Source organism: Daucus carota, chromosome 9, assembly GCF_001625215.2.
Source record: "Daucus carota subsp. sativus chromosome 9, DH1 v3.0, whole genome shotgun sequence".
Lineage (NCBI taxonomy): Eukaryota > Viridiplantae > Streptophyta > Magnoliopsida > Apiales > Apiaceae > Daucus > Daucus carota.
This window is the reverse complement of record NC_030389.2, coordinates 34,575,502-34,600,134: the sequence shown is the minus strand read 5'-3', so window position 1 is coordinate 34,600,134 and position 24,633 is coordinate 34,575,502. Positions and strand designations below refer to the sequence as shown.

At 33.9% G+C, this 24,633-nt stretch overlaps 3 protein-coding genes across 4 annotated transcripts; 2 read left to right on the top strand and 1 right to left on the bottom strand.

Annotated features, from left to right (window-relative positions):
• The first annotated feature begins 1,295 nt into the window (after positions 1 to 1,295).
• LOC108202922 (protein ACCUMULATION AND REPLICATION OF CHLOROPLASTS 3, chloroplastic) lies at positions 1,296 to 10,286 on the top strand. 2 transcript variants are annotated; one of them, XM_017371539.2, is made up of 16 exons: positions 1,296 to 1,695; positions 3,219 to 3,277; positions 4,024 to 4,088; positions 4,398 to 4,532; positions 5,741 to 5,789; positions 6,144 to 6,256; positions 6,334 to 6,405; positions 6,475 to 6,585; positions 6,860 to 7,038; positions 7,373 to 7,654; positions 7,745 to 7,839; positions 7,989 to 8,395; positions 8,758 to 8,862; positions 8,945 to 9,082; positions 9,305 to 9,471; positions 10,034 to 10,286. In XM_017371539.2, the coding sequence occupies exons 1-16, from the start codon at positions 1,391 to 1,393 to the stop codon at positions 10,098 to 10,100; spliced, it is 2,349 nt and encodes a 782-aa protein (XP_017227028.1). In that variant the 5' UTR covers positions 1,296 to 1,390; the 3' UTR covers positions 10,101 to 10,286. The 2 variants fall into 2 exon arrangements, with proteins under 2 accessions (XP_017227028.1, XP_017227030.1); XM_017371541.2 differs by having other exon boundaries at positions 1,554 to 1,695; positions 4,024 to 4,092.
• A 3,001-nt stretch (positions 10,287 to 13,287) lies between these two features.
• Positions 13,288 to 17,162, top strand: LOC108200839 (uncharacterized). Its single transcript, XM_017369098.2, has 7 exons — positions 13,288 to 13,621; positions 14,237 to 14,283; positions 15,176 to 15,320; positions 15,414 to 15,612; positions 15,930 to 16,059; positions 16,516 to 16,692; positions 16,787 to 17,162. Exons 1-7 carry the CDS (start codon positions 13,468 to 13,470, stop codon positions 16,970 to 16,972), a joined length of 1,038 nt encoding a protein of 345 aa, XP_017224587.1. The 5' UTR covers positions 13,288 to 13,467; the 3' UTR covers positions 16,973 to 17,162.
• Positions 17,163 to 19,634: 2,472 nt separating this feature from the next.
• Positions 19,635 to 23,283, bottom strand: LOC108201931 (putative Myb family transcription factor At1g14600). The gene is made up of 6 exons (XM_017370275.2): positions 22,578 to 23,283; positions 22,391 to 22,467; positions 22,218 to 22,254; positions 21,436 to 21,631; positions 21,152 to 21,338; positions 19,635 to 20,037 (listed from the first exon to the last, which is right to left on the bottom strand). Exons 1-6 carry the CDS (start codon positions 22,702 to 22,704, stop codon positions 19,756 to 19,758), a joined length of 906 nt encoding a protein of 301 aa, XP_017225764.1. The 5' UTR covers positions 22,705 to 23,283; the 3' UTR covers positions 19,635 to 19,755.
• Positions 23,284 to 24,633: the final 1,350 nt, after the last annotated feature.

Below are 24,633 nucleotides of genomic sequence, written 5' to 3'. Positions count from 1 at the left end.
CGTTCCTGATTTCATGAGAAAACTACATTTAAGTAAAATAATTTCATTATTTTTAAATCACTTTACAAAAGTATTACTATGTCCTTGATTGCGATTAATAATTTTGTTTATAAGAAGTTAAGAAAATTAAGTTCTATAAGAAAATTTATTTATAATCATAATTATTATATTGTTCAAATATAATATGTGAAATATAATTAATTCTGAATATATAAGTTAAAAATATGTGATATAAAATTGATCTTGAAAAGTTTGGACGGGCGAGTGGAAATGAAAATGAGAGAAATGAGCATGAAGCATAGGAAAATGAGAGGTCCATAACCATTCCATGTCTTAAAACCGTTTTTTATTGTGTCCATGGGCACATATTAATCATTAAAAAATATGAATTTAAATCTTTATCCAAATTCATAAATGACAGTGTTGAACATGTGTTAATGAGCACACTTTATTAACCCGTCTTAAAAATTCAAACACTAAAATAGAGCTTAAATCTGATTCTTATTAATAAGGTTCAATAATCACGAACCAAATGTCACTAACTTGTCCATTAAGATTTTTTTTTTTCCCGGATCTTCATCTTATCAAAATTAACCTCTTCATTCTCTCCTCCCACTATTATTTTACTAATTTTTCAATAAAACCAAGATCTAATCTTGTTAAGTACCTTGTTATCAAGGTTATTATTATGTGCCCATATTTTGAGACTTCAGTGTGTGTCCATCTTTTTGGAATATCAGTCTGTTATATTTTGATATTTTTATGTGTCTTGGTATTTCTTTCAATTATCATTCTGAAAAGGATTTATACGATAAATTTGGGAGATCTGTATGACTCACATCGATTTTGGAACGATGGTGGAGATTGCAAGAGCTCACCTTTCACGACAAATAATTGTTTATGTTTAATTTGGGGACGTTTTGTGCACCAAAATCAATTGATTTGACTGATGGTCCTGAACATTGGGCCACAAATGATACTTATGTGAAGGTCAATTGTGATGTTACTAGTTTCATAACTGATGTAAGTTGGATTGTTCGAGATATCATTCTAATGCTTTTTAGATCGAAGAATGTGAATATCTAATGTGTTAAGCGATCTGAAAACAAAACAACTATTTATTTAGTTAGTTCTTTGTTTCACAACCGTATTGTAGTTGATTGGAGTTTGTCTGGTTGCGTTGGCGCTTTGCGTTGGCGCTTCATATTAATAAAATCATATGTTTGTAAAAAAAAAAAAAAAACTAAAGCCAGGGGAGTTGAAAATTACAAAATCAAAACAATATCGGGTTTAAGACTTAAGTTGTCATAGTATATCCTTACAAGACCTCCGAGCCACATAGACATCCAAATTGTTAGGGCAAATATGATATAACTTCACCTCCATTTCAATGGAGCTTTCTATTTCCAGAAGCTTCCAACACTCTATATTTCGGCCCTCACTGTGCCCAATTGCCTCAGAACATACTTACAGAGCCTGTGTCTATAGTTACAGGAGTAGCAGACACAGATTGAAGTGTAATTCGAAGCCTCTGAGATTTAAATTGAGTTTGGAACAGAATTGCTCAAATTGTGGTGTTGAGAGTGTGTGGGAGGACTGTAGGTTTGTTGAGGTGATTGCGATTGGGAGTCGGAGAGATGCTGTGCTTGATTTTTGCTTGGATTCGCCTCTTTTGGGTTCCGCGCTGCGGTTGTGGTATAATTTGTGGATTTATGGCTGTGTCTGAGATTGATTTTGTTAATTTAGTTGTATTCATGCGTAATTGCTGTCATTGTGATGATGAGAGTCGAGAAATGGTGATTTGTGTAGTGATTTAGATGCGTATGCTAGGGAGTTGTGTGAGCATTAGTTTCGACTTATAAGTAACTTACAAGTTATATCCATGATCTGGAATTAACTGAAACGTATCACTCTAATGCAATGATAAACATGGGGTTAAAAGAATGTTGTGCTATACTTGTTGCTAAATATAGAAACTGGTATAGAGGTTGCTGTAATCGCCTTAAAACATGTTTATGCAAGTGGGAAAATGGAGGGAAGTGGCTAATTAAAACTAGCATACATTTTTAAAACATAAATGAGATGCAATTCTGTTATATATATATACTGCAGCTGTTTAGTGCCATTTTAAAAATATGTATTAGACTAAAATTCTCTTTTAGCACGTAGAATCACTTTTTGGTTTTATGATATATCAATAGCTATATGTATAATTCTAGTTTAGCTATATGTATTAGTAGCAGCTTATAAGAATATGAAGAAGAAATATGCTTTATGGCTTATAAGTTGAATTCTGAAAAGTGAAAAATTATAGTTAATTATTTTTATTTTTGTGATTTGACTTGTTACTATCCTGTTCAAACTTCAAAGGTAAGTTTAAGTACATTATTTTGTTAATTTTCATATATCATAAGTTTTACATTACCAATAACATTATCCAAGCTTATAGCAACTATATTAGTTATAGGTGATGAATAGAACTGAACAAAAGCAACTCTTTCAAGGTACGCTAAACAGGCCCACAGTACTGCTCCAGCGAGAACCACCTTGAATGAGGTTATTCATATAGGTTGTAATTTATGTGCAATTGTGACTGTAATTTTGATTTGTATTGAAATTGTAATTACTGAGTTGCATCCAAATTACGAGTTTCAACTATACAAATCAGTAGATCTCAGTCTCTCTCAATTCAATTTTAGGGATTATTTTTTTTGCCAAGTGTTTATAAGGAGATCTCATTTTAGCACACGCTTCTATATTTAAGAAGAAGTTTCTCTTAAATTAAGAATTATACAACATGTGTCCTGCAAAATTGGTATTGGTATATATTGTCTAGTGAAAACAAAAGTTTTCTTGTTGAGAATAACAATATACCGAGGAAATATACATAGTTCTGAGTTCTGACGAAGACACTTTTGAACAAATTTTGGAGAACACAAAGGAAATGATGCAGACCAAATTGGTTCTGTGATTTCCAATTAGATAAAAGTTCCTATCAGAAATTTTGATAAATATGTAAGCTTACAAGCTCTGCAAATCAATTATAATATAAATCTCATGTATCAGCTGTCACAGTAGGATAAATTAGTTTGCATTAGAACAAACACCTATGCAAATAATATTATGGCGGCCGGTCTAGTTCGGTTAAGTGTAGTTTCTCTTGATAGTGTGCAACAATATATTTATATACTAGTATTCTGATTAGTATTCTTTTCCAGGGACATAAGTCTGAAAGATTCAGTAAATGTTGAGTTGCAACAAAGGGTCCTTGAAAAAGGTATATATCTATTTTTACGTGCATCCATGATGTCCTATATGGCCATGTTCTAAATTATTCATACAGTTGTCAGTTGTCAAAATACGCATTTTTCAGTGATAAAAGGTTCTGACTGGTGGGAGTGTGATAGGTGCATTTTCTTAGATTCATGGCATATGACTGCATTCGGATAACAATGGAACGATGTGTTTACGTAACTAAGGATATGACTTGTGTCTTAACTGTGAATTTTTTAAAGGTTTCTGTTCTTTTCATAATAGTGCTTCAAACTTCGGTAGGAATATTTGTTCTTAAAAATATCAAACTTGTTATATCTGAAACATGTAATTTCAAGGGACAAGGAAAAGCCTTTTTTTTTTTTTTTTTGCCACGAGGAAAAGCCTTCTTAATAATTTCTCTTCCGCTTAATTTCATCTCATTCCATTATTAGAAGGTCTTACAAATAAAGATTAATTTCGGGTTTGCAAGTAATAGAGTATTGTGTAAGTTGTCATCTGAAAATGATTTTAATAGTTTTTATCAAGCCTCTAACAGAACTCTGTCATTCTTGAGAAATTCTTGACTAGTTTACTTGCTTGCTTTGTCATTTATTAAACTCAACATTCAGATATTAGTAAAGATTCTAAAACTTTGACATTAATTATTATTTGACATTTGTACTATATAGTTCTCCATTTTGTGTTATCTTAATAGCAATACAACTCTCCGTATCCTTACTAAAAGGCAGTATTGTTACTTCTTTGCAGATATCCCACCCTGTATACTGGACACTCCATCAACCTTGCAGTCACGTTCTAAAGCAATTATACTTGTTTGTACATTCCTCACCTTTTTACCTTGTTCATATGTATGCTTATTTTGTCTTTAAGTTTACTAGAATGAAATACGTGGTAGCAATCAGATTTAGTTCTCATTTGATATTTTTTTGTATTGATTGAGTTTGTCATTATAGTTCATGATTATAAGCTGAATTGTCCTTGATGTTGTTTCACTATGGAAGATATTGTATGTAGTTTACTGCTTAAATTTATCTGCCCTTTTAATTTAAGCCTCACTGGCCACCAATGTTTCTGCTTGTGTAAATGTGCTTTATTTGATTATAATTATTTGTTTATTCTAGGTAGCTGGTGCTGCTTATGGCTCAGAGTATAGGGTGGTACTCGATATCCTTAAGACAGTAAAGTCTGCTAATGGTTTAGTTTTTGGTATTATTCTGAAGCCTTTCAGCTTTGAAGGGCGAAGGCGCAGAAATGAGGTATGTTAAAGTGATCTTTTATCTTAAATTTTATCTTCCACTATATCATATATGGTGTGGATGCATATTGGTATATATAGAGTTTATATTATTCAATTTAAAACATCGAGTACTAATGCATTAAAATAGCTACAGTTTTATTAACTACTGCTTCATATATGGTGTAGGGTGCTTTTATAGATTTTATACTGTTCAGTTTAGAACATCTTTTATTTGTGTATTAAAGTAGCTACCTTGTCATCTGATTTGGCTTTTCAACCGCAATATTAAGTCCTTGAAATCTGAAACTGTACTTCAAAATTTTTCTACTCTTTTCCCGGTTTGTGTTATTTCTGCTATATGCTGAGTGAAGGCTACCTCTCTTTTCTATGGGAAGGCCGCCTATTGCTATGTAGCTTAATACTCAATCGAATTGTAGTCGTTTTGAGAGGTTGAACAAGAGTATTTAAGGAGTGTTTGCTTTGTTTAGAAAGTAAGTTATAACATAAAACAAGTTATAGGTAATTTTTTGCCCATTTTACAGATTTAACTTACAACTGAAAACCAAATTATTATTAGCTGAATTTGGAAGTAGGAAATATATACCTATATTCGTGACTTGTTTAAGTTGGAATTGACTGTACAATAACTAATATTATTCTCACTAGTCACTACATATAATTTCTAATTTTTTCATTCTTTTACGTAAGTAATAAGTTGTACATGATAAATTTAATTATCCCATAATGCATGAATTTGCACTTTAGATCCATTATCCATAGTATAATTCACTTCTAGAAATTCATTGTACACAATTCCACATCTTTTATGGCTCGTGATGGTAATGCGTGAACTTTTAATTGAATAGCAGCTTCATAATGGATTAATCTTTTATTACCATTTCTTTTGTTGCTCTTTCTCCAGTGATGCTTGTAACATCTCTAAATTGATTGTAGACTCTAGGCGGCCATTTTTTTTTTTTCGGGGTGGGGGGAGGGGGGGGGGGGGGGGGGTGTCAAACATCTTCATGTAGTCCTATCAATGAACTATACATGTTTTATGTTAATAGTAATTTATTTTAAGTGCATCATGTCATAATAAACTTGAAAGTTTATGTTATCTTCCTAGTTTCTACATTAAAAACTTCATATTAAAATTGCATGTCTTTTTATGAGTAAATTGCTCTCGCATCATCTATTCTGACATTTTATATTTTTTACTTTTTGAAGGTGATAGAGTTGGCCGATAAACTTCAGGAGCACACAAATTTCTGTATCAGTGAGTAGTCTAAAATTAGTTTCCATGCTACTAGTACTAAATAAATGTAACTGTATAATGTGTTGATACTTGGTTAGCTTGCTAATAACTTTAAAGTTTACACAATTGCACAATATCATGTCTCAAGCCTGTATTATGTATTAAGTGATCAGAAACCATGTCTACTCCTTGTACACATTACTGTCAGTGGATTAAAATATGTTGATTCTCTAGCTCAGAATTAGTGAAGGGTTCTCGACTTCGAAGAGACTACTTCAGAATTTATGTAGATTCTTCGCATATATGTCCACAGAATAATTTAGTTTATAGTGTGTGATAGGATTGCTTAGTGCAACTTGTCCCTCTGCTCTGCAGTGGTTGATACTGACACACTTCTTGAGAAAGATGCGTTAACCTTGGATGAGGCTTTGAAAACTGCTAATAATGCTATTCTGACAGCCATTAATGCCATCTCCGTTCTTGTATCGGTAAGATGGCCTTCAATTCATTGTTTTAGTTAATTTCCATTTACCTGGTGTAATCATCTCTAGTGTGTTGTTGACAGGATGTGCATAGAAAATTTCTTGACGTACCTAATGGTACTATGAAAGAACTTGAAGTTTCAGAACTGAAAAAAGTAAGTTATCAAGCATTTCTGTTTGTTGCAGAGTTATCAATGTTTAAAAAGCCAACGTGTGTATTACAGTTTCTAGGAGCATATCAAGATGCAAAAATTGGATTTGGAAGTGCTTACAACATTAAAACTTCAATCATGCGATCTTTATACGAATGCCCTTTCCTTGCCGTAGGTGTCAAGGTTTGAACAATGTGGACTTTGTTGCACTTTCTTTATTTTTTCATATCTTGTTCTTGTAATTTAGAGCTAGTGATCTGCTCAGATTGTTGGTTTACATCAATTAAATTGAATTTGGGAGGACTGCTATTTTTATGTCGTTCTTTTGCAATCTGATGTTGTTATAACTATTCTGTTCATGCTAAATAATGGTGCCTAGTTCCTCCAACTCTCTTCTGAACCTTTAATGAATGATATCTTACATGAATATCTTTGTCTTCTTTGATTTCCTACTTAGGATCTAGGAACCGTTGCTCTTTGCCTCACAAGTTCGGGTGCTGTTAAAAGCAATGATGTTCAATCTGTTTTGCGTTTATTTCGTCAAACTTCAGAATTCAGGGGTGCAGTCATAATGTCTATTGTCCATGAACCCAAGATGGAACCCAACCTAATAGCAACGACAGTTGTTAATTTAGGGTAAGCTTTTGTCTACAGTAGTTCATTTTTTGGGCAACGTGACTATCCTACTTTCTTATTCTCCTTCGACCTCCATTTTTGCTTACACTCTTGATATTACACGGAATTGGCCCAATTAACATTGTTATTATTATTTTAAAAAACAATGCTATTGGAAAAGTTGAACTGTGATTTTTTAATTGTAAAATTATGATTTATATAAAGATAAACTACGAAGACTGCTAAAATTTGGGCAACACTTTGCTACCAAGGTGAACCTAGTGCTTTAGATTATTCTAAATGATCTACTGTGTATATCTTGATCTGGATGCTTACATTTATATCTAATTATCAGTTATGCTAAAGATGTGGAATCAGTTAAAGGGGGTATCTTCTCTAGATTGGTCCAACATTTTCCTTCCATTTTCAATTTGTGGGCGAAACGCGAACCGCAATCTATTAACACCGAACAATGTGATTTGCCTGAAGACGGACATTTCTCTAAGGTGATACCTTCACCAGATCTTTATGACATGCCAAGTATGACCTCTGCAAATGATACAGCTGAGGATGTTGACTCTTTTGAAGTCAATACACTGTTGAGGAGCAAAGATGATGATAAAATTTATATGTCGAGGTTGTATCTTATACTCTGACTTCCTTGGAGTTCAAATGTGACATCTTACTTTCTGTTTCAATAAAGATATATCTGTTTTGGCAATATTAGGGGTTATGGCAGTAGTCCCGGACAAAGCAAAATTAGAAATTCAGAAGGAGATTCTAGTCCTAGTTCTTCCATGTCTGCTGATCCAAGTACTAAAGGTAGATTAAGTTAGGATTTCTCATCTTAAAATTAAATGTGCAATCTGATGATCCGTGTTTAGTAACCTAAAACTTAGGCATTGAAAAATAATATTTGCATCAATCAAATGATCATTTATCTATGATTCTCTTTGACGGGCATTATACAGCATCAGGATCACCTATTTTCCAGAGAGAACGGCTGCTCAGCAGACATAATATAGGGGCAGGATATGCACAGGACTGGGCCATTGAAGAAGCTGTTGGTAATTCTGTTTCTGCTTCAGTGCTTGACAGTCTGGGCATCTTCAAACTCCCGATAGGCGTAAAACCTTCGGAAGAGTTAAAAGAAGATAGGTCTATCACTTTTAATCGTGCAGAGAAAGAAGATATATTAGATGCTGAAATGAAGCCTCAGCCTCAAGTTAGCCCTATTGTACCTTGGGATGCATTGACCGATGCTAGTTATGAAGCTGTTACCGATTTATACAGTAATGCTTCTGCAATATTGAAAGGAAACAATGCTGATGTTTCTAAGAAGCAGGGAAATCTTTCGGCTCGTGCAGCATCCATGCTGGTACCTATCGTAAATTTTGTTCATTACTATATACTATTTAGCATATATTTTGTTCATTTTTATTATATTTTTTACTTATTTGTTCAATTGTTACTCAAGTTTTTGTTTTTTGTCCTTATACTGAATGGGGTTAAATTTTTTATGGACTTGTTTGCGCTATATATTTTACAATAAAAAACCACAGTAATGTATATTCCATAAAGAATATATGATGGGCAAGCAACAAATAATTATGATTTTTGTGTGAACGCTAAGGGTTAGCATGGACACATTTCTTTTATAATGAGTATCGACTATTTACATGTCGGTCAAAGATGACAGAAACAATGTGCTTTCTCTAATTCTGACTAGCTAATATTCAGGAATCTGAACGAGAGTCTTCTAAAAAGTGGAGTCCTGTAGTGGAGATTAAATACAGAGGGGGTTCGTACATGGGCCGTTGCCAAGGCGGTCTTCCTGAAGGCAAGGTACAGTTATGTAGACCAGAAGCATTTTTTCTGGGTTTCTTACTACACTCTGCTAATGTATAAGGGGTTAATCAATATTTAGGGGCGCCTTTCTCATGGGGATGGGAGCACATATGATGGAATGTGGCGCTATGGTAAGAGGTCAGGATTGGGTACATTCTGCTTTAGTAATGGTGATGTTTTTCGTGGACCATGGAGAGATGATCTCATGCATGGAAAGGCAAGTAGTGTTACTGAAGCTTGTAGCTATTTATGTTTTTGTGGAAATGAATTTTGGTCCTGCATTGACATGCACTATTACTAGTTCTGCTGCTAATTCCTCCATTGATTGTGCAAGAACTGCATTGTCAACCTTTAATTTATTTTTATTTTTATAATACCATGACATCTATGTATACAAACTTAATCGCCTTCATCTGAATTTACCTCCTATGATATATAGGGATGGTTATATTTTCACACTGGGGATAGATGGTTTGTGAACTTCTGGAAGGGAAAGGCCAATGGGGAAGGGCGCTTTTATTCGAGGAACGGTGAAATATTTTTTGGTCATTTCAAGGATGGATGGAGACATGGTGAATTTCTTTGTATTGATGTCGATGGGGAAAGGTATATGTAGTTATGCTTAGTCCTGTACCTTTTTCCCTTATATGGTTCATGTATCTGCTAGTTCTGTGTTAATGGTGTCAATTTCTGTTTTCCATATACAGGTTGTCATATTTAAATTATAATGTTTACATGGATTTTGTATGGTTTTACTGTTTGGATCCTTAACAAGACAAGAAAAAAGATATTCCATGTTAGCACGCAATCTTGCTCATGCGTCACAGTTAGTACTTAGTAATATAGCTCTGAATTAGTCCATGTCCCACCACTTTGCAATATACTATTAATTGTTATAAATGATATTAGTCACTTGTTGTAACAGTTATTTAATTGAAAGTAATAATTGTTATAACAACTTTTCAATATTTATTTGATGACTGATATTCAACCACCTGTTACATTTGACAATGACATTGTATCAAAGGCTACTAATACTCTGTACTGTGGACGACCATTTGAAGCTGATTCATTTGTTAATTATGATCATCAGTTATATGCTGCAAGTTATTGTTTTGTGCAAACTTTAAATTTTATTCTTAATTTTTAGAATGTTATGACATCGCAGGTGTCTTGAGATTTGGGAGGAAGGTATCCTTGTGAGCAGGAAACACATGGACTCTGATTCGGATTAAACCTTTTTGGCAACAGCATTGTATTTTTATATTATTGTAATTCTAGGCTAGTGAATCATAGGCTTGAAACGAATTTGCATGACGCTGCTAAATTGTACAGTAGTTACGTATGTGGACGTCCTATCCGTTTATATAATTGGCACTATACTCTTCTTCTCAACCATTATTGTACTGGGTTTTTTGTTACTTGCGCCATCAATTAGTCCCTAAAACCACCTTTTATACATGCATACATATGTGCCTATGTATTTTTGTTGGCATGTTCTTGGTTTTCCTTAAAAATGGTTTGATTTTTAATGTTTTGGTGGGTTGCTAAGTTGATATGTATGTTTGGTATAAAGTTGCAATCTTTAAAATGTTGTTTTTATATTTTGTGTTTTGAGTGTGAATAATTGTTACTACTTTTATTGTCGAATAAGTATTAACATGTTCTTGGGTTTTCAAGAAGTCTGGATGTTAGTGCTTTGGTAGGTTGGTGAGTTGATTTATTCGACTGTTTAGTATAAATTGCAATCTTTAAACTATTGCTCTACATAAAGTTGTAGTTGTGTAATTGTCCTGTAAAGTTATCACAATTGTTTAACTAAAGAGAATTTAAAACACCTATGACTTTGACATATTTTTTACTATGGGTCAATTATCAAACTCATCATTGAAGTCGACAAATGGTATCAATTTCATCACTGATCTCCACAGGGTCTCAAGTGGCTCATTAAACTCGCTTAATGGTATCAAACTCATCACTGCCGTTAAAAAAGTAACAGAAGTTTAGACGGAATGATAGATTGGCGGTAGGATTTGACACGTGGCATGCCACATAATTTGAAGTTTATATGGAAATAAAGTATGCAATCTTTTTATTAAATTAATTTTAGGATATAATTATCTAAATAAATGCATGGAACTAAATTTTAAGATATAATTAACTAAACATCCAAGATTAAGTTTTATCATTTTCATTAGATTATAATTATTTTTGAATAATATTGAAATGTATTCTCTTTTAATAAATTTTATTTATGTGAATATTATTGTTAGCAAAAAAATATTTTTAATTTTTTTTATATCACCAAATTTTTTAACATTTTAAGACAAATCTAGAGATTGAACAGAAAGAAATTCTATTCGATTTTTAACATATGATGTTTAAAGGTCCAAAAACAAACATTGTTCAAACTTAATTGATTAAAATGGGGTTAAATAGCTAATTCATAATTGAGCTCGTCAAAAACTTGCAGTTTGGTCATGTTGTTGAAAAACCTTTCATACACATAACTTAGTTATATATAATTTTCAATCGAACTATTGTGTTAACAGAAACCTACACGCCCGTTAAAAGTCATTGACTTTTAACGTTTTCCGTTAGTTAACCCGTTAACCCGACCCGACTCACTCCTATTTACATCCTATTTACCCGTTTCTCTGCTTTTATCATTACAGATGCGACCAGACTAGTAAAAGTAGCATGGATCGGGAGCAATGAGTAACGATCACTTTGAGGATTTTGTACTGGGGTAAAAGGAGAGTGGAATGGAGGAAAATGATGAACTTCATCACAAAGGGGTGTCTGCTTCTTCTTGAATTTCTTCACCAACCTCACCTGAAACTTTAAGTAAAGCCTCTGATAAAAGCTCTCGAACTTTATCATGCAACAGATCCTTACAGAGAATAGCAGAAGACATCTTTGGAGGCCTTCTCATTCTTCACTGAGTTCACCCTTGCAAACTTCTTAGCACCTTTTACCTAATCTTCGCTAACCAAGTTCCCATTTATCTTACTCTTTGTCGTTTCCTCGACAATTATATTCTTCCACGCGGTACTTCTATTTTTGAACACAAAGGGGCAGAAAGAGCTTCCTGGGCGAAAGAAAATGCTTCAGCACAATCAACTCCGTTTTGAGAAAAATCTGATATCAAATGGTGTTCTTTTAGGATGTGGAGGAGGAACTTCAGACATTCATGAAAAGATCTAACCATTTATGCTTTTTGTTTGCTACTTGTATCAAAGTACTTGACTGCGGGAGGAGCTCCAAATAAGGATATACGTGATTATGCATGCATGCACACACTCCATAGTCCGTAGATGAGAGGACTCATTATGAGAGAGGCTGCCAATTAGTGATGCTAATTATGTTTGGATGATGTTTTTGAATTATTTTTCTTGTTTCAGTGATCTTTTTGAAAGTCTGCTTATTTCCGTTAATTTTTTTAACAGAGCTCACGAGAATTACTGATATGAAAGTTTTTAAATACTTCATTAGTTGACTGTGAGCTTTTTCAACAACATGACCAAACTGCAAGTTTTTAACGAGTTTTGTTATGAATTAGCTATTTAACCCGATTAAAATGTTAACGAATGTGCCACGTCAATCGTCAATCTGTCATTTCGTATAAACTTCCGTTAATTTTTTAACGACAGTGATGAGTTTGATATCATTAAGCGAGTTTAATGAGCCACTTGAGACCCCGTGGAGATGAAGTTAATACCATTTGTCGACTTCAGTGATGAGTTTGATAATTAACCCTTTTTACTATACGTCTACATCTTAAAGACATCAATTTTGACATTGTCAAAAAATATTAAATTTTTCATACAAATATCCTAAATGCAACACTATCATAAGATATTAGGTCACTGTGATAAGATATTAGGTTTTTCAGATAAATATGTCTTGGGCGCTTTTCATAATAAGAAAAAATACAAGATGAAAAAATATGTAAGATGTATGAATATAAAATCTAACAAGTATTTTATATATAATAATATTGAAATATAGTCGGAAGAAGTATTAAAAATAAAAAGGGAACAAATAAAAATGAAATGTTTTAATTATTAAAAGTAAAAAATATTATAAACACAATATATATAATATACTTTCTTAACATGTATATTATTATTTAGTTTTAAAAATCGCCATGTAAGTATGAGTTGTATAAGTTAAAATATACTCCTTCGTACCTTCCGGTAGTTTACACATGAGAGGGACACAGGGACGAAGGCAGCATATATTATGAATTGTTCACGATATTCTTTTTTCGTATTCCTTTTTTATAAACTTTTATCAATGACATTTTTTATTAATCTTAAAATAATTCATAACTTTTTCCGGCAAAAAAATATAAAAAAGTAATTCATAGCTTTATTTTAATGTTCAGCTTTACATCCGTCCCAGACTCCAGAGTCCAGGGTAACAGTTTTAATATGGGCTCATTTACATATGGGCTCATATATTTCATTCTTGGGTTTAAGGCCGTGTTTGCTTCTTTGCTCAATTGGCAACTCCTCGCCGGAAAAGCAGACCGATCGGTAGACCAACGCCGTCAGTGGCAGACATATACATACACATATACACACAAATATACATAAAATGGCAGCCAAGGAAGAAGAAAAGGCAGGTGGGTCAGAGATGAAACCATGGGAGCAGCACTCAGCAGTTATAAGCATCCCTCGCTTTGATTACAACGCCCCTTCTTCTTTACTCAGCCATTCTTTCACTGGGTTTCTTGTTACATGCCCCATCAGTAAGTCTCAAAAACCCCTTTTCATATATACATACAAATATGTCAATATGTGTTTGTAATGGCATGTTCTTGGGTTTTCTTGAAAAAAGATTGGATTTTTTAATGTGTTGGTGGGTTGACAAGTTGGTGTGTATGTCTTTTTGGTGTAAAGTTGCAATCTGATGTGTTGTTTTTTGTGTTTTAAGTTTGATGATTGTTTTTGGTTTTATTTGTGGAATGAGTGTTTGTGTTATTGGGTTTTTGAAAAGACTGAATTTTAATGTTTTGGTGGGAGGTGAAGTTGGTTTGTAGGTATGTTTTGGTATAAAGTTACAATCTTTGAAGTGTTGTATAGTTCCTTTTGTGTTATTTATGTGTGAATAACTGGTTCACTTTTAAATGTGGAACAAGTTTTGGTATGTTCCAGTCTTTTAAAAAAGACTGGATTTTTAGTACTTGAGTAAGTTGTGAGCTTATGAGTTGATTAATTTAAATGTTTAGTTTTAATTTACAATCTTTAATCTATTGTTTTGTTGGTTTTTAATATTTTTGGATTGAAATTATAATTTCAAGGGGCAAAAAATTGTTTATACTGACCTTAAAGGTTTATACGGGTTTGCTATGGTATTATTGCAGAGAGGGAGAAAAGTGCTACGAAGGAAGCCATGTCAATCTTCCAAAAGGTTTTGATATAATCGATTTATCCCTCATTTTCTCTTTTTTAGTTGTTGGCTTATTAATTGTATGCATTATGTGCATTTGTTATATTTTCTTAGGATATTTGTTGCTTAATATTGTGCATTATTCACTTGACTTGCTACATATGTTCTATGTTATTCGGACTCGGGTACGGAGTGTCGGACACAACACATATCCGAGTGTCGGACACAACACATATCCGAGTGTCGGACTTGGGAACTTTGAGAATTGGGGACACGGGTACGGGGACACATCGTAGTATACTAATAAACAAGTATGGTGAGTTAGACTTCTTAACAAAAAGTAACAATAAAACTCAAACTAGACATGGTTTTGTAGGGGATTTTGCAAATTAGGCGTCTTTTGTACTTTAATCACATTTTGCTTCTTTTTTTCCTCACATATTTGTTTTGAATTGGAAGTTTGACTCGTATGTGATTTTTAAACTGGTCAAAGTGTCCACATTTTAGTCAAAAGATCTGACACGAAAAAAGTGTCGTGTCCAAGTTATGCATTATTTTTTATTTGTTTAATCTTATTTATTTGTGCTGATGTTTGTTATGCAGTAACTTAAGCAATCATCACAGTTTTGCTATTATTAGACTTCCTAATGAAAATTCTAGCATTTAAGAAAGAAAATATATGAACAAATTGATTTTCTCAGTTGTCATATGTATGACTGTGATTCAGTCAGTTAGATTTTATACACGAACTTCTTGTCTAGGAATATTATTGTGTTTCGGTTACTACAAAGTTGTCCCTCATAGTTGTGTTATTATTGTCTTCTGTCTGCATCAATTTGTAATATTTGATACGACTTAAATGTTGAAGTTGTTCTTTGATGTGTGCTGATATGACAGGCATTTGTATTTACAGTTTATTGTGTCCTCTCAAATTTGCACCTCTGAAGATCTAGATAACACTAACAACACTAATGTGTCTAAAAGAAGAAAGGTGTTTATCACAGAAACTGATGAGGTTTCTGTCAACTGTGTAGAAACCAAGAGTGCTGACATTGATGGTATTGTTTTAGCAACATAACTTGGCTCTTTTTTGCAACTAAGTACTCATTGTTGAATTTTCTGAAATTATCTATATGAATTATCTGTATCAGAAAAGCTCTTTGAAGGTTCATGTGCGCCCTCTGTGAAAGAAGAGACAGATGTTGGTGTTACACATGTTCTTTCTCTAGTAAAGCTGATAAGAAGTGGCTTGCTTCTCTTTATCTTTCACAAGGACCACTCCCATGATGTAGCCAACACCGTAGCAAAAATCATGCAGTCATTGGAGTCCGGAAGTTTAAAGTCTCCACTGTTAGTATTACTTGTTTCATCTTTTTCCTAGTCTATATAATTACATAGTATGAATATGTGCGATCTTATTCCATGTGAAACACTATCTGGAACAAAGCTGTTGGCTTATATTCAGTCTTAATCCATAAGTATAAACTATGATATCGAAGTATAAGGTGACTAAAGTTGCCTTAGACTTGTGCCTTGGTTATGTAGATGTACCTTAATCGATTTTGGTTGAATGCACTTCAATTAGTATCCGAAGTTTATCTTAGTTAAATTTATCATCACTGGCTGGGATCGTCTATTACTAATAAGCCAGGTTGTTTGTGGTGCAGTTGGTGTCATCGCATATTTCCTATCCAAGCTACTTGTACTCTGAATGAGAAAGAACTGACTGCATTAGTGTCAAAGCTTGTTTTACAGTTTGTGAATGATGGAAAGAACAAATTTGTGCGACCTGTGAAGGTACGGGGCCACCTTTATAAAAGATTATGTATTATATGTGGATGACTAATTCGAAAGATAAGTACATTAGAGGATTGACACACCAGTTAGTGAACGTAGCCAAGGTTACTGTTGTAGTTTCTTGCTCAACTGTAGCCAGTGCTTGATTGTTTATGGTAAAAAAAACTGTATTAAGCATAAAAAGTTAGACTTTAGACAGTAAATCTATCACATTGAATTATTTGGTGATGTCATTTTTTTTGTTTTCTTAGGTCTTTCTTTTGAATTCTGATGTCTGATGTGGCTTTTCCAGAATCATTGATCAATGTGTTTTAGGATATTGACTGTAATATGTTGCATCTCAATTTGATCATAATCTAACATAGCATGAGCCTATTGCAAGCGATCGTGGTTTCCTTTTAGTGAAAACTGACAAGTGTATAAATTTGTACTAAGATAACTTGTACACCGTTACAGTTTGCAGTTGGGTACAACAGAAGAGGATTTGAGGAGGCAGAGATAAAGGGTACAAAAAAAACATTAAATGAATCAGACGTGATAGAGTTATTAGATCGAAATAAATGTTTTACGGTCGTAGCTGCAGCAGTTAAAGAAGCTATACCTGATTCAATGGTGGACCTGAGCCATCCAGAGGTACCATCCTTGATGCTTTAGTCAGTACTACATAGTAGTGAGTAGTACTTCTGTTATATTAATGCTCATATTGACCATAGAGTATAATCTTCAGCTTTCAGTTCTTATTGAGCTGCTACCCATTTCAAGAGTAACGAGTGGGTCATTGGTGGCTGGGGTCTCGGTTCTCCCGTACAATCTTGTGAGCACCAAGCCTAAGCTTGGCATCAAAGCTCTAGTTTCTGATATGAAAACAGGTAATGGAAAGAAGAATAGCAAGAATATCATGGTACAAAAATGAGTTTATCATGATTCATGAACATGCAACTGTAAGTCTAAATTAAACAATTTTGCTAAAGCCCTCAGTAGCAGACTCTAATCTGATCTCCCTTAAGCAAAATGCTAAAATAGTTCTGGGAATTTCAGCTCGATTTGCAAAATCACCCTCTGTAATCTTATATTTTTCCTATGAGTTTCTGTTCTTCCCTTTTTCTCGCTTCTTAAGTTTGATTTGAAGTCATTTTATAGTTTGCTTTCTTTGTTCTGATACCATACCCCATATATGTCGATGCTGTTAGATGCAATACATCAGATGAAAGATTCTTGTACTAAAAAATTGAACTATGTCAAAGACCCGCTAAACTTTAAACTCGAGACTAAACTGTGTCAGAGACCCGTAAACTATTTTGAGCTTTTAGATCCTGAAAAATCTTAAAATATCGGAGAACTCCCATATCGGGCAGTATGGATGGCCATTTGCACTGTGCATAGGCAGTCCCTTGGGGGTGGCTTGAAATTTATGGCCATAGTCCATAATGGATATGGCAAATTGACAAATCTAGTGCAGTAGCTATCTTGCTAATCAACTGATGTACTTAATACAGGCATGGACCACAACAAAAGTCCTGGTTAGGAGTATATTGTCAACTTATTTGAATTGAAACTTGGGGTGGGGATAAGGCATCGACTTGTAATACCCTATAGATCTGGTGAAAATTGAGGGCGACTGGCATAAGACAATAGACCTTAGAGGTAATTGCATATCGCACCCCTTAAGTATCGTTCAAAAACGATAGAGTACCTATACTTTAAGAAACTCAAACTCGCACCCCTTATCTTTACTTCTCAAAACCGAGATGCACCCCCTGCCGTTAACTTCCGTTAACTCAGTGCACTACGTTAAGTCACTATATATATAATTGCAATTCGGACCCCTTAACTTACGTTCAAAAACGATATTGCACTCATTTTTTTGAAAACTCGAATCGCACCACCTTTTTTTACATCTCAAGAACGATACGCACCCCCTCCGTTGAATTCCGTTACCTTCCGTTGCGAAATTTATATATTTTAATTAATAGATAAATTTATGTATTATTTATAATAAATATCACATAATATTTATTTTTTATATTTAAAATAGTGTATATTTTAAGTACTTAATACATATGTCACTAGGCCTGGCAATTTGACACGTAACACGCTAACACGAAACGAAACGACACGAAAAAAATGGATACGGGTTTTGATTTTCGATGCACGAAACACGAAAGTACACGAACACGAAATTACACGATAAATTTCGTGCCGGATATGGATTTTCATTTTGGGTACACGAAATACACGATATTACACGAAATATTTGTAGATTATATTTATTATATATATGTAATGATATATTAAATATATAATTGAGTATAAAGTATATATTTATATGTATGTGTGGATATATATTGTAGATACATTAACAAATTTATAAAGAATTGTATACAAGTATAATATATATCATTAACATTTAATAAATTTATAAAGGAAAATATATATTAAATCCATTTTTTGATTAAAAATATATTAATATTTTTATATATAATATACACGAAAAGTACACGAAATATACACGAAACGATTCGAAACGGATACGGGGTTCAAATTAGTTACACGAAATTAATAACCGGCGGATACGGATTTCACCTTCGAGTACACGAAACACGAAAATACACGAAACGAAACGATTGCCACCCCTATATGTCACTAAAAATTTAAAATCATTCAATATGTAAAATCATTTTGACTTGGGCATAACTTAATTAAACAAAAATTTTAAAAAAAAAATATCATCAAAAAGTAAATCTAGTCTATTTGTTTTCGCAAATAATAGAGGTAACTGCAATTCGGACCCCCTATTATTTACCTCTATTAAAATAGGCTAGATTTACTTTTTGATGATATTTCTTTTAAACAAAATTTAGTATATTTTAATACATAACTTTCTATTTCCTAAAATAACAAATAAATATTTTTTTAATAGTTGGTCAAAAATTAGTCAATCTGACTTCTCAAAAAGCAAAAGGGACATGTAAATTGAGACGGGTGAGTATTTTAACGGAAGGTAACGGAATTCAATGGAGGGGGTGCGTATCGTTCTTGGAATGTAAAGATATGTGGTGCGATTTGGGTTTCCAAAAGTACGGGTAGAATATCGTTTTTGAACGTAAGTTAGGAGGTGCAATTATATATATAATGACTTAACGGAGTGCACTGAGTTAACGGAAGTTAACGGCAGGGGGTGCATCTCGGTTTTGAGCGGCAGGGGGTGCATCTCGGTTTTGAGAAGTAAAGATAAGAGGCGCGAGTTGAGTTTCTTAAAGTATAGGTACTCTATCGTTTTTGAACGATACTTAGAGGGTGCGATATGCAATTACCTCTACCTCTAGACCTTAGTAGCATAATATGAACAGACATGTACTTTATTTTCAACAAATGTGATTATGTTGCAACCAGAGAAAATTATTTCATGCTAGCATTTTTGAAAGTCTCAGGGATGATCAATACTCGTAAATGCTAGATATCCCAAAAATTATTCTTCGTGTGAAACGACATGACAGATTTTAATTTGTGGATGAATCATTTAGTGAGGTCGTGATTTTCCATATCCCAAATCTATAAAGTCGTGAAGATCCATATCACAAATCCATAAATGGCCATGCAATATTATAACTAAATCTAGGAGTTTTAAACCTAAATAGAAAACATGCTCCAAGTACTAGCTAAAATTTAAGGGGAAGACATTGGCACTGAATAAGCTCAGGCACCGCATAAAGAAATAGATAGTTCTAGATTAAGGTTGTGCTCCTGTGAAGAGCTAGCGCAGTGCTTCAGGCTCGGCCTATAAGACGAAGACGAAATTGCCTCGCTAGTGTCGCTACGCGAAGAACCATTGCTCTTCTGTGTGGAGGGTTGCTGCAATGAGAGCGACAGTGATAATCCACAACCAAGATCATCGTTGTCAACTTCCTGTGTACTTCCCGGGCTCTCAATTCTGCGTTTCTTCATAGCTGACGTGCATGCTTTATATTCTTCAGCAACCTGCAAAAGATTAGAAGTACTGCTGATTGGTAAATTGGACCTTAAACCTATTAACACTTCACTACAAGTATATAGTTTCTAAGAAATTCACAAAATATTAGATTGATGCATGAGGTGTCTGGCCTAGTGGACCAACAACATATATATTGCCAAGACTTGTGATAAAAGACTGTTGTTAAAACATGAACATTGTACAGGACTGCAATCTTGCATTTAAGGGGGTTGGCCATCTAGATCCTAAAGTTATGGCTTTGTTAAGAATACAGTAATGGACCACAGTTTGCCAAAGTTTTTACTGGGATCAAACTCACAAGATCCAACATTCATTTAATAAATCTACAAAATTTACACTTTTTACTTTTTCAGATGAACTATAATAATAAGCTAAGCTAGCTATACACCAACCTCTAGCCCTAAAATCACTATTCAATGCTTCTGAGTCCTGTTGAAAATATATATCTATAACATGTACTTGTATTATATATACGAGATGTGTTATCCAGACTCTTCATTTTGTTTGTCTAGGTACACCCTTAACACATTTTTAAGACAAAAACATGTAATTTTTAAAAATATTTCAGAGTCCAATGTTTGGACACGTATCCGAGTTGGACACTCCCGACCTGTATCCGAGTCCACTCCCCCTCAGCAATAATTAAAATGAAGCCTGCTTTAGCAGGACTTTAAAGTTTATGGCACTAGTTGACATTCAGAAAAGCTACCTATTTTCACATTTTATCTTCAATGTTCACTAGGAACAAAAAGAGTAAACACAAGCACAGAGTATAATCAAAAGTAAGGCTACAGTGTCATAGTATTATTCTCTGCAAGAGATGTTACTAGACAGAAGGAAACCATAAATTTTGAGTACTGCTTGTCCCAAAAAGCATGAATTCATTATATATACTCATGCAACATCTGTCCATTTAGGCAACCCTCTGAAATTATACATAAAAATAGATATAAAAAATTATATATGGTACATGACTTGCAGTTGAAACTTAAAAGGCAGTACTATCTATAAATATACCAATTTAAAATTATTACCATAATCCATGTCATACTAGAAATCTTCAAAAATTAAATAACCAAGAAAACATAAAAATTAGTGTACCTTAAGAGAATGATGTGAGAAGGCTGTGTGCATTGAAGTTTCTTGGCTTCTGATCAAACTAGTCTCCAATTTTCTCAAGAGTTCATCTCCATTCTTCTCAGCCACCACAAAATCATTATAACTGCATAGATTCATTAGCATTCTCTCGTCGTAGTTGCATTGCAGATACTGATCTGTATTTCGAGCTCTGAGGAAGAAGCCATAGACTAAATGATAAGTATGCATCATAAAAAGACTGACTGATATAGTTGTCCATGTTAAAAAGGCATGAGCCTTTGAGATACCTTTTTGCAAGTGGAACTGGAGGACTAGTGTGGAAGCAGGGAAAATGGTTATGATGAGAAGAAGATACTTGCATGAGGGGTCTTTGTAATGATGAATGGTAACCCACACTTGTTTCTTCTTCTTCTAAACACCCATCATTGTCATCTTCTTCTTCATAACTTTGTTTTATGCTTTCTTGGATAAAACTACTCCCATCTACACAATTTATTAAACAAAATTTGTCAAAAGCACAACATGTTTGTCAAAACAGAGAGAGAGGGAGAGGGAGGGAGGGAGAGATCCAAATTGTGGCCAAACTGGGGGGGAGAGAAAGAGAGAGAGAGAGAGAGAGAGAGAGAGAGATTGTGGCCAAACTAAGTAGAGAATAAGGGGGATGTGGGTTTCATAAAAAATGCTTATACTGAGGAAATTTGAGGTTTGGTACTATGGTCAATTCTTTTTAGTTAGAGGAAAGCATTGGTAAAAGAAATAATAAATGAAGTGGAGTAATCTTGCAAGCTTCTTGCTAAAAGATGTGTAAGAAGAAGGTAACACTTTTTTCCTGATCAACTAGTGTGAATGAGTAATAAGTGCAGGCCAGGAAGCATGAGTATAAAATCTGTGCTTGCACCCAAACACATTGAAAGGTCAAAATCAGGATTCAACTGCATGTATGAATGATATACCACACTCACACACACATGTGGTAGTTACTAGATTCGTGGTAGATATGAATATATTTGATAATGGTTGTTGGAAAAACAAGGCTTCTTAAAATATAGTATACATGTAGAATTAATACCTTCACCATTGCCATTAGTCTTCATGCTTCTATACATCTGCATGAACAAAAAAAATCAAAACTCTATTAAAAAAACAGCAGATAGATTGCTGCAACAATCACTTTGCGGACCCATTAATAATATATGAAATTAAGTAATTAAAGTGAAAGAAAATACAAAAAGGGGTAATTACCTGGAGATGGCTTTTGACATGTGAAATAGTAAGTCCTCTCACATCCATGAACTGAAGAACGAGCTTAGGCGTGGCCTCTGAAATATTGTAGAATTACACTTAAACCCAAACAGCAAAAAGGATAAAAACAAGAAAGAAAGAAAGAAAGAAAGAAAACAAGATAAGTGTGGAAGAGAGTAGTTCTTACTGTCTTGGCCACCAAGCCTGTGGATGGCATTAACAAAGGTTTGGTGAAGATCAGGAGTCCATCTCAAACGAGGGACTTTCGATCTTATGTATTGTCTCACTGCTCCATTTCTTCCACAAGAACCCATTCTCAGGTGTATTTTCTCAGGGAGATGGATGAATATTTGTATACGTTGGGTTATCAGTTGAAGCAAAGAGAGGCTGTGACTACACAATCTCGTTGCAAATGTCTAGGTTTAAAGCAGCAATATGAGAGAGAGAGAGAGAGAGAGAGAGAGAGAGAGAGAGAGATCAGAGAGAGAGAAGGGGGAGGGGGAGGGGGAGAGAGAGAGAGAGAAGGGGGAGGGGGAGATAAGAGGGAGAGAGAGAGAGAGAGAGGAGGGAGGGAGAGAGAGAGAAGAGGGAGGGAGAGAGAGAGAGATCAGGAGAAAAGGAAGAGACGAAGGAGAGAGTCTGTAAATTCTGTTTGTATCAACTTTTGCAAGTAGAAATATAAATACGAGCTGCTGCAAAGTTAAAATCTGGTCACGAGAGCTAGCCAGCTAGAGAGAGGGCTTATGAGGAGTATTATGAAATGAATTGGCCGGAGACAAATCTGCAATTCTTGTTTCTCGCTGCCACTTTGACTCCTAGCTCCTTTTCTCTCTCTACTCCCTAAATACGCCAACCTTCGTCATCATTACAACACAGCTTCCTTCATTTACTTTTGTACGTGGTATACCCTAGTCCAAATCCATATATGTAACGTACGCATGCATTCGTTACATTTGCTTGTTAAAACTTATTTGGGAAATATGATATCTCAAAGTTTGTATATGATAAATGGTATTTGGCCTCCTAATTTAATTAAGAAAACACTCCCTCCGTCCCACCCATTTCTTATCGAATGGGTTGGGCACGGAGGTTAAATAATATGTATAAAGTATCGGAAAAGAGAAAGAAAAGTGGGTGAAGTGGTGGGACCCATTGATTTTTAATATATAAAAAGAAGATAGTTAAGTAAAAGTAGCGTGAAAAGGAAAGAAAAGTGGAGAAGTGGTGGGGCTCATTGACTATTTTTAGTAAGTTTTGAAATGTAAAGAATTGGGTGGGACACCCAAAAAAGGAAAGTGTAAAGAAATGGGATGGACGGAGGGAGTAACTGTATTACAGAAACTTCGACCGCGTTGTACATAATTGTTGGTTAAATTGGACCAGTAAAATATTGGGTAAAATTTGTTGAACATGTAGGACATTGTGCTTCAGTGATATTTGACTATATTGGTTGGCTATAATTTAAAAATAGTATGTTATTAATATTTAAATTGTTATAAATATAATATATTAGTTTAATATGGTAATAAATAATATGTAATCAGCGTGAAGGAGGAAAATAAACTGTAGGAGATGACGTGGAATTCACTACAAATCTGTAGTTACTCGACAAATATAGTCATTCACAGGAGGATGACTATAATTATACACAAGAGTTTACTATGATTGGAGTGCTGTTTTCTGTGGACATTGACTATATTTTTCAATTTTGGTAAGCCACCTAAATTTTTAGCCACGGCTTCTCTTGAGATGCTCTTTGTTAGTTTCTACATTGATTTAAGTTAAAATTTAAGTGTATTCACTAAGATTTTAGTAGATTATTTTTAATCTACGGATTTTAATGGATTGTGTATAATTTTGATTCCGTGCGAATTTTTGTCACGGAGTTGATATAAATTTTTTAGGATTTAACTTAATATTTCAAATCTCATTGATTTTGGTAGAATTTCAAAAAACTTAAAATACACTTGAACAATCCTACAAAATTCATCAGTTTATTTCAAGATTCCGATATATATTTTTAAATCTGAGTCAATATCCTTAGATTTCATTAATGAAAAGTCTTTTAAAATCTCAATTATGTAAAAACTAGTTGAGAAGCCGCGCGTTGCGGTGGCCTATAAAAATTATATTAATAATTTAATATTAATATTTGTAGAATGTAATAATTTTGTGGCTGTCTATAAAAAATATATTAATGATTAAAAATTACTCCCTCCGTCCCAATGAATTGTATACAGTTT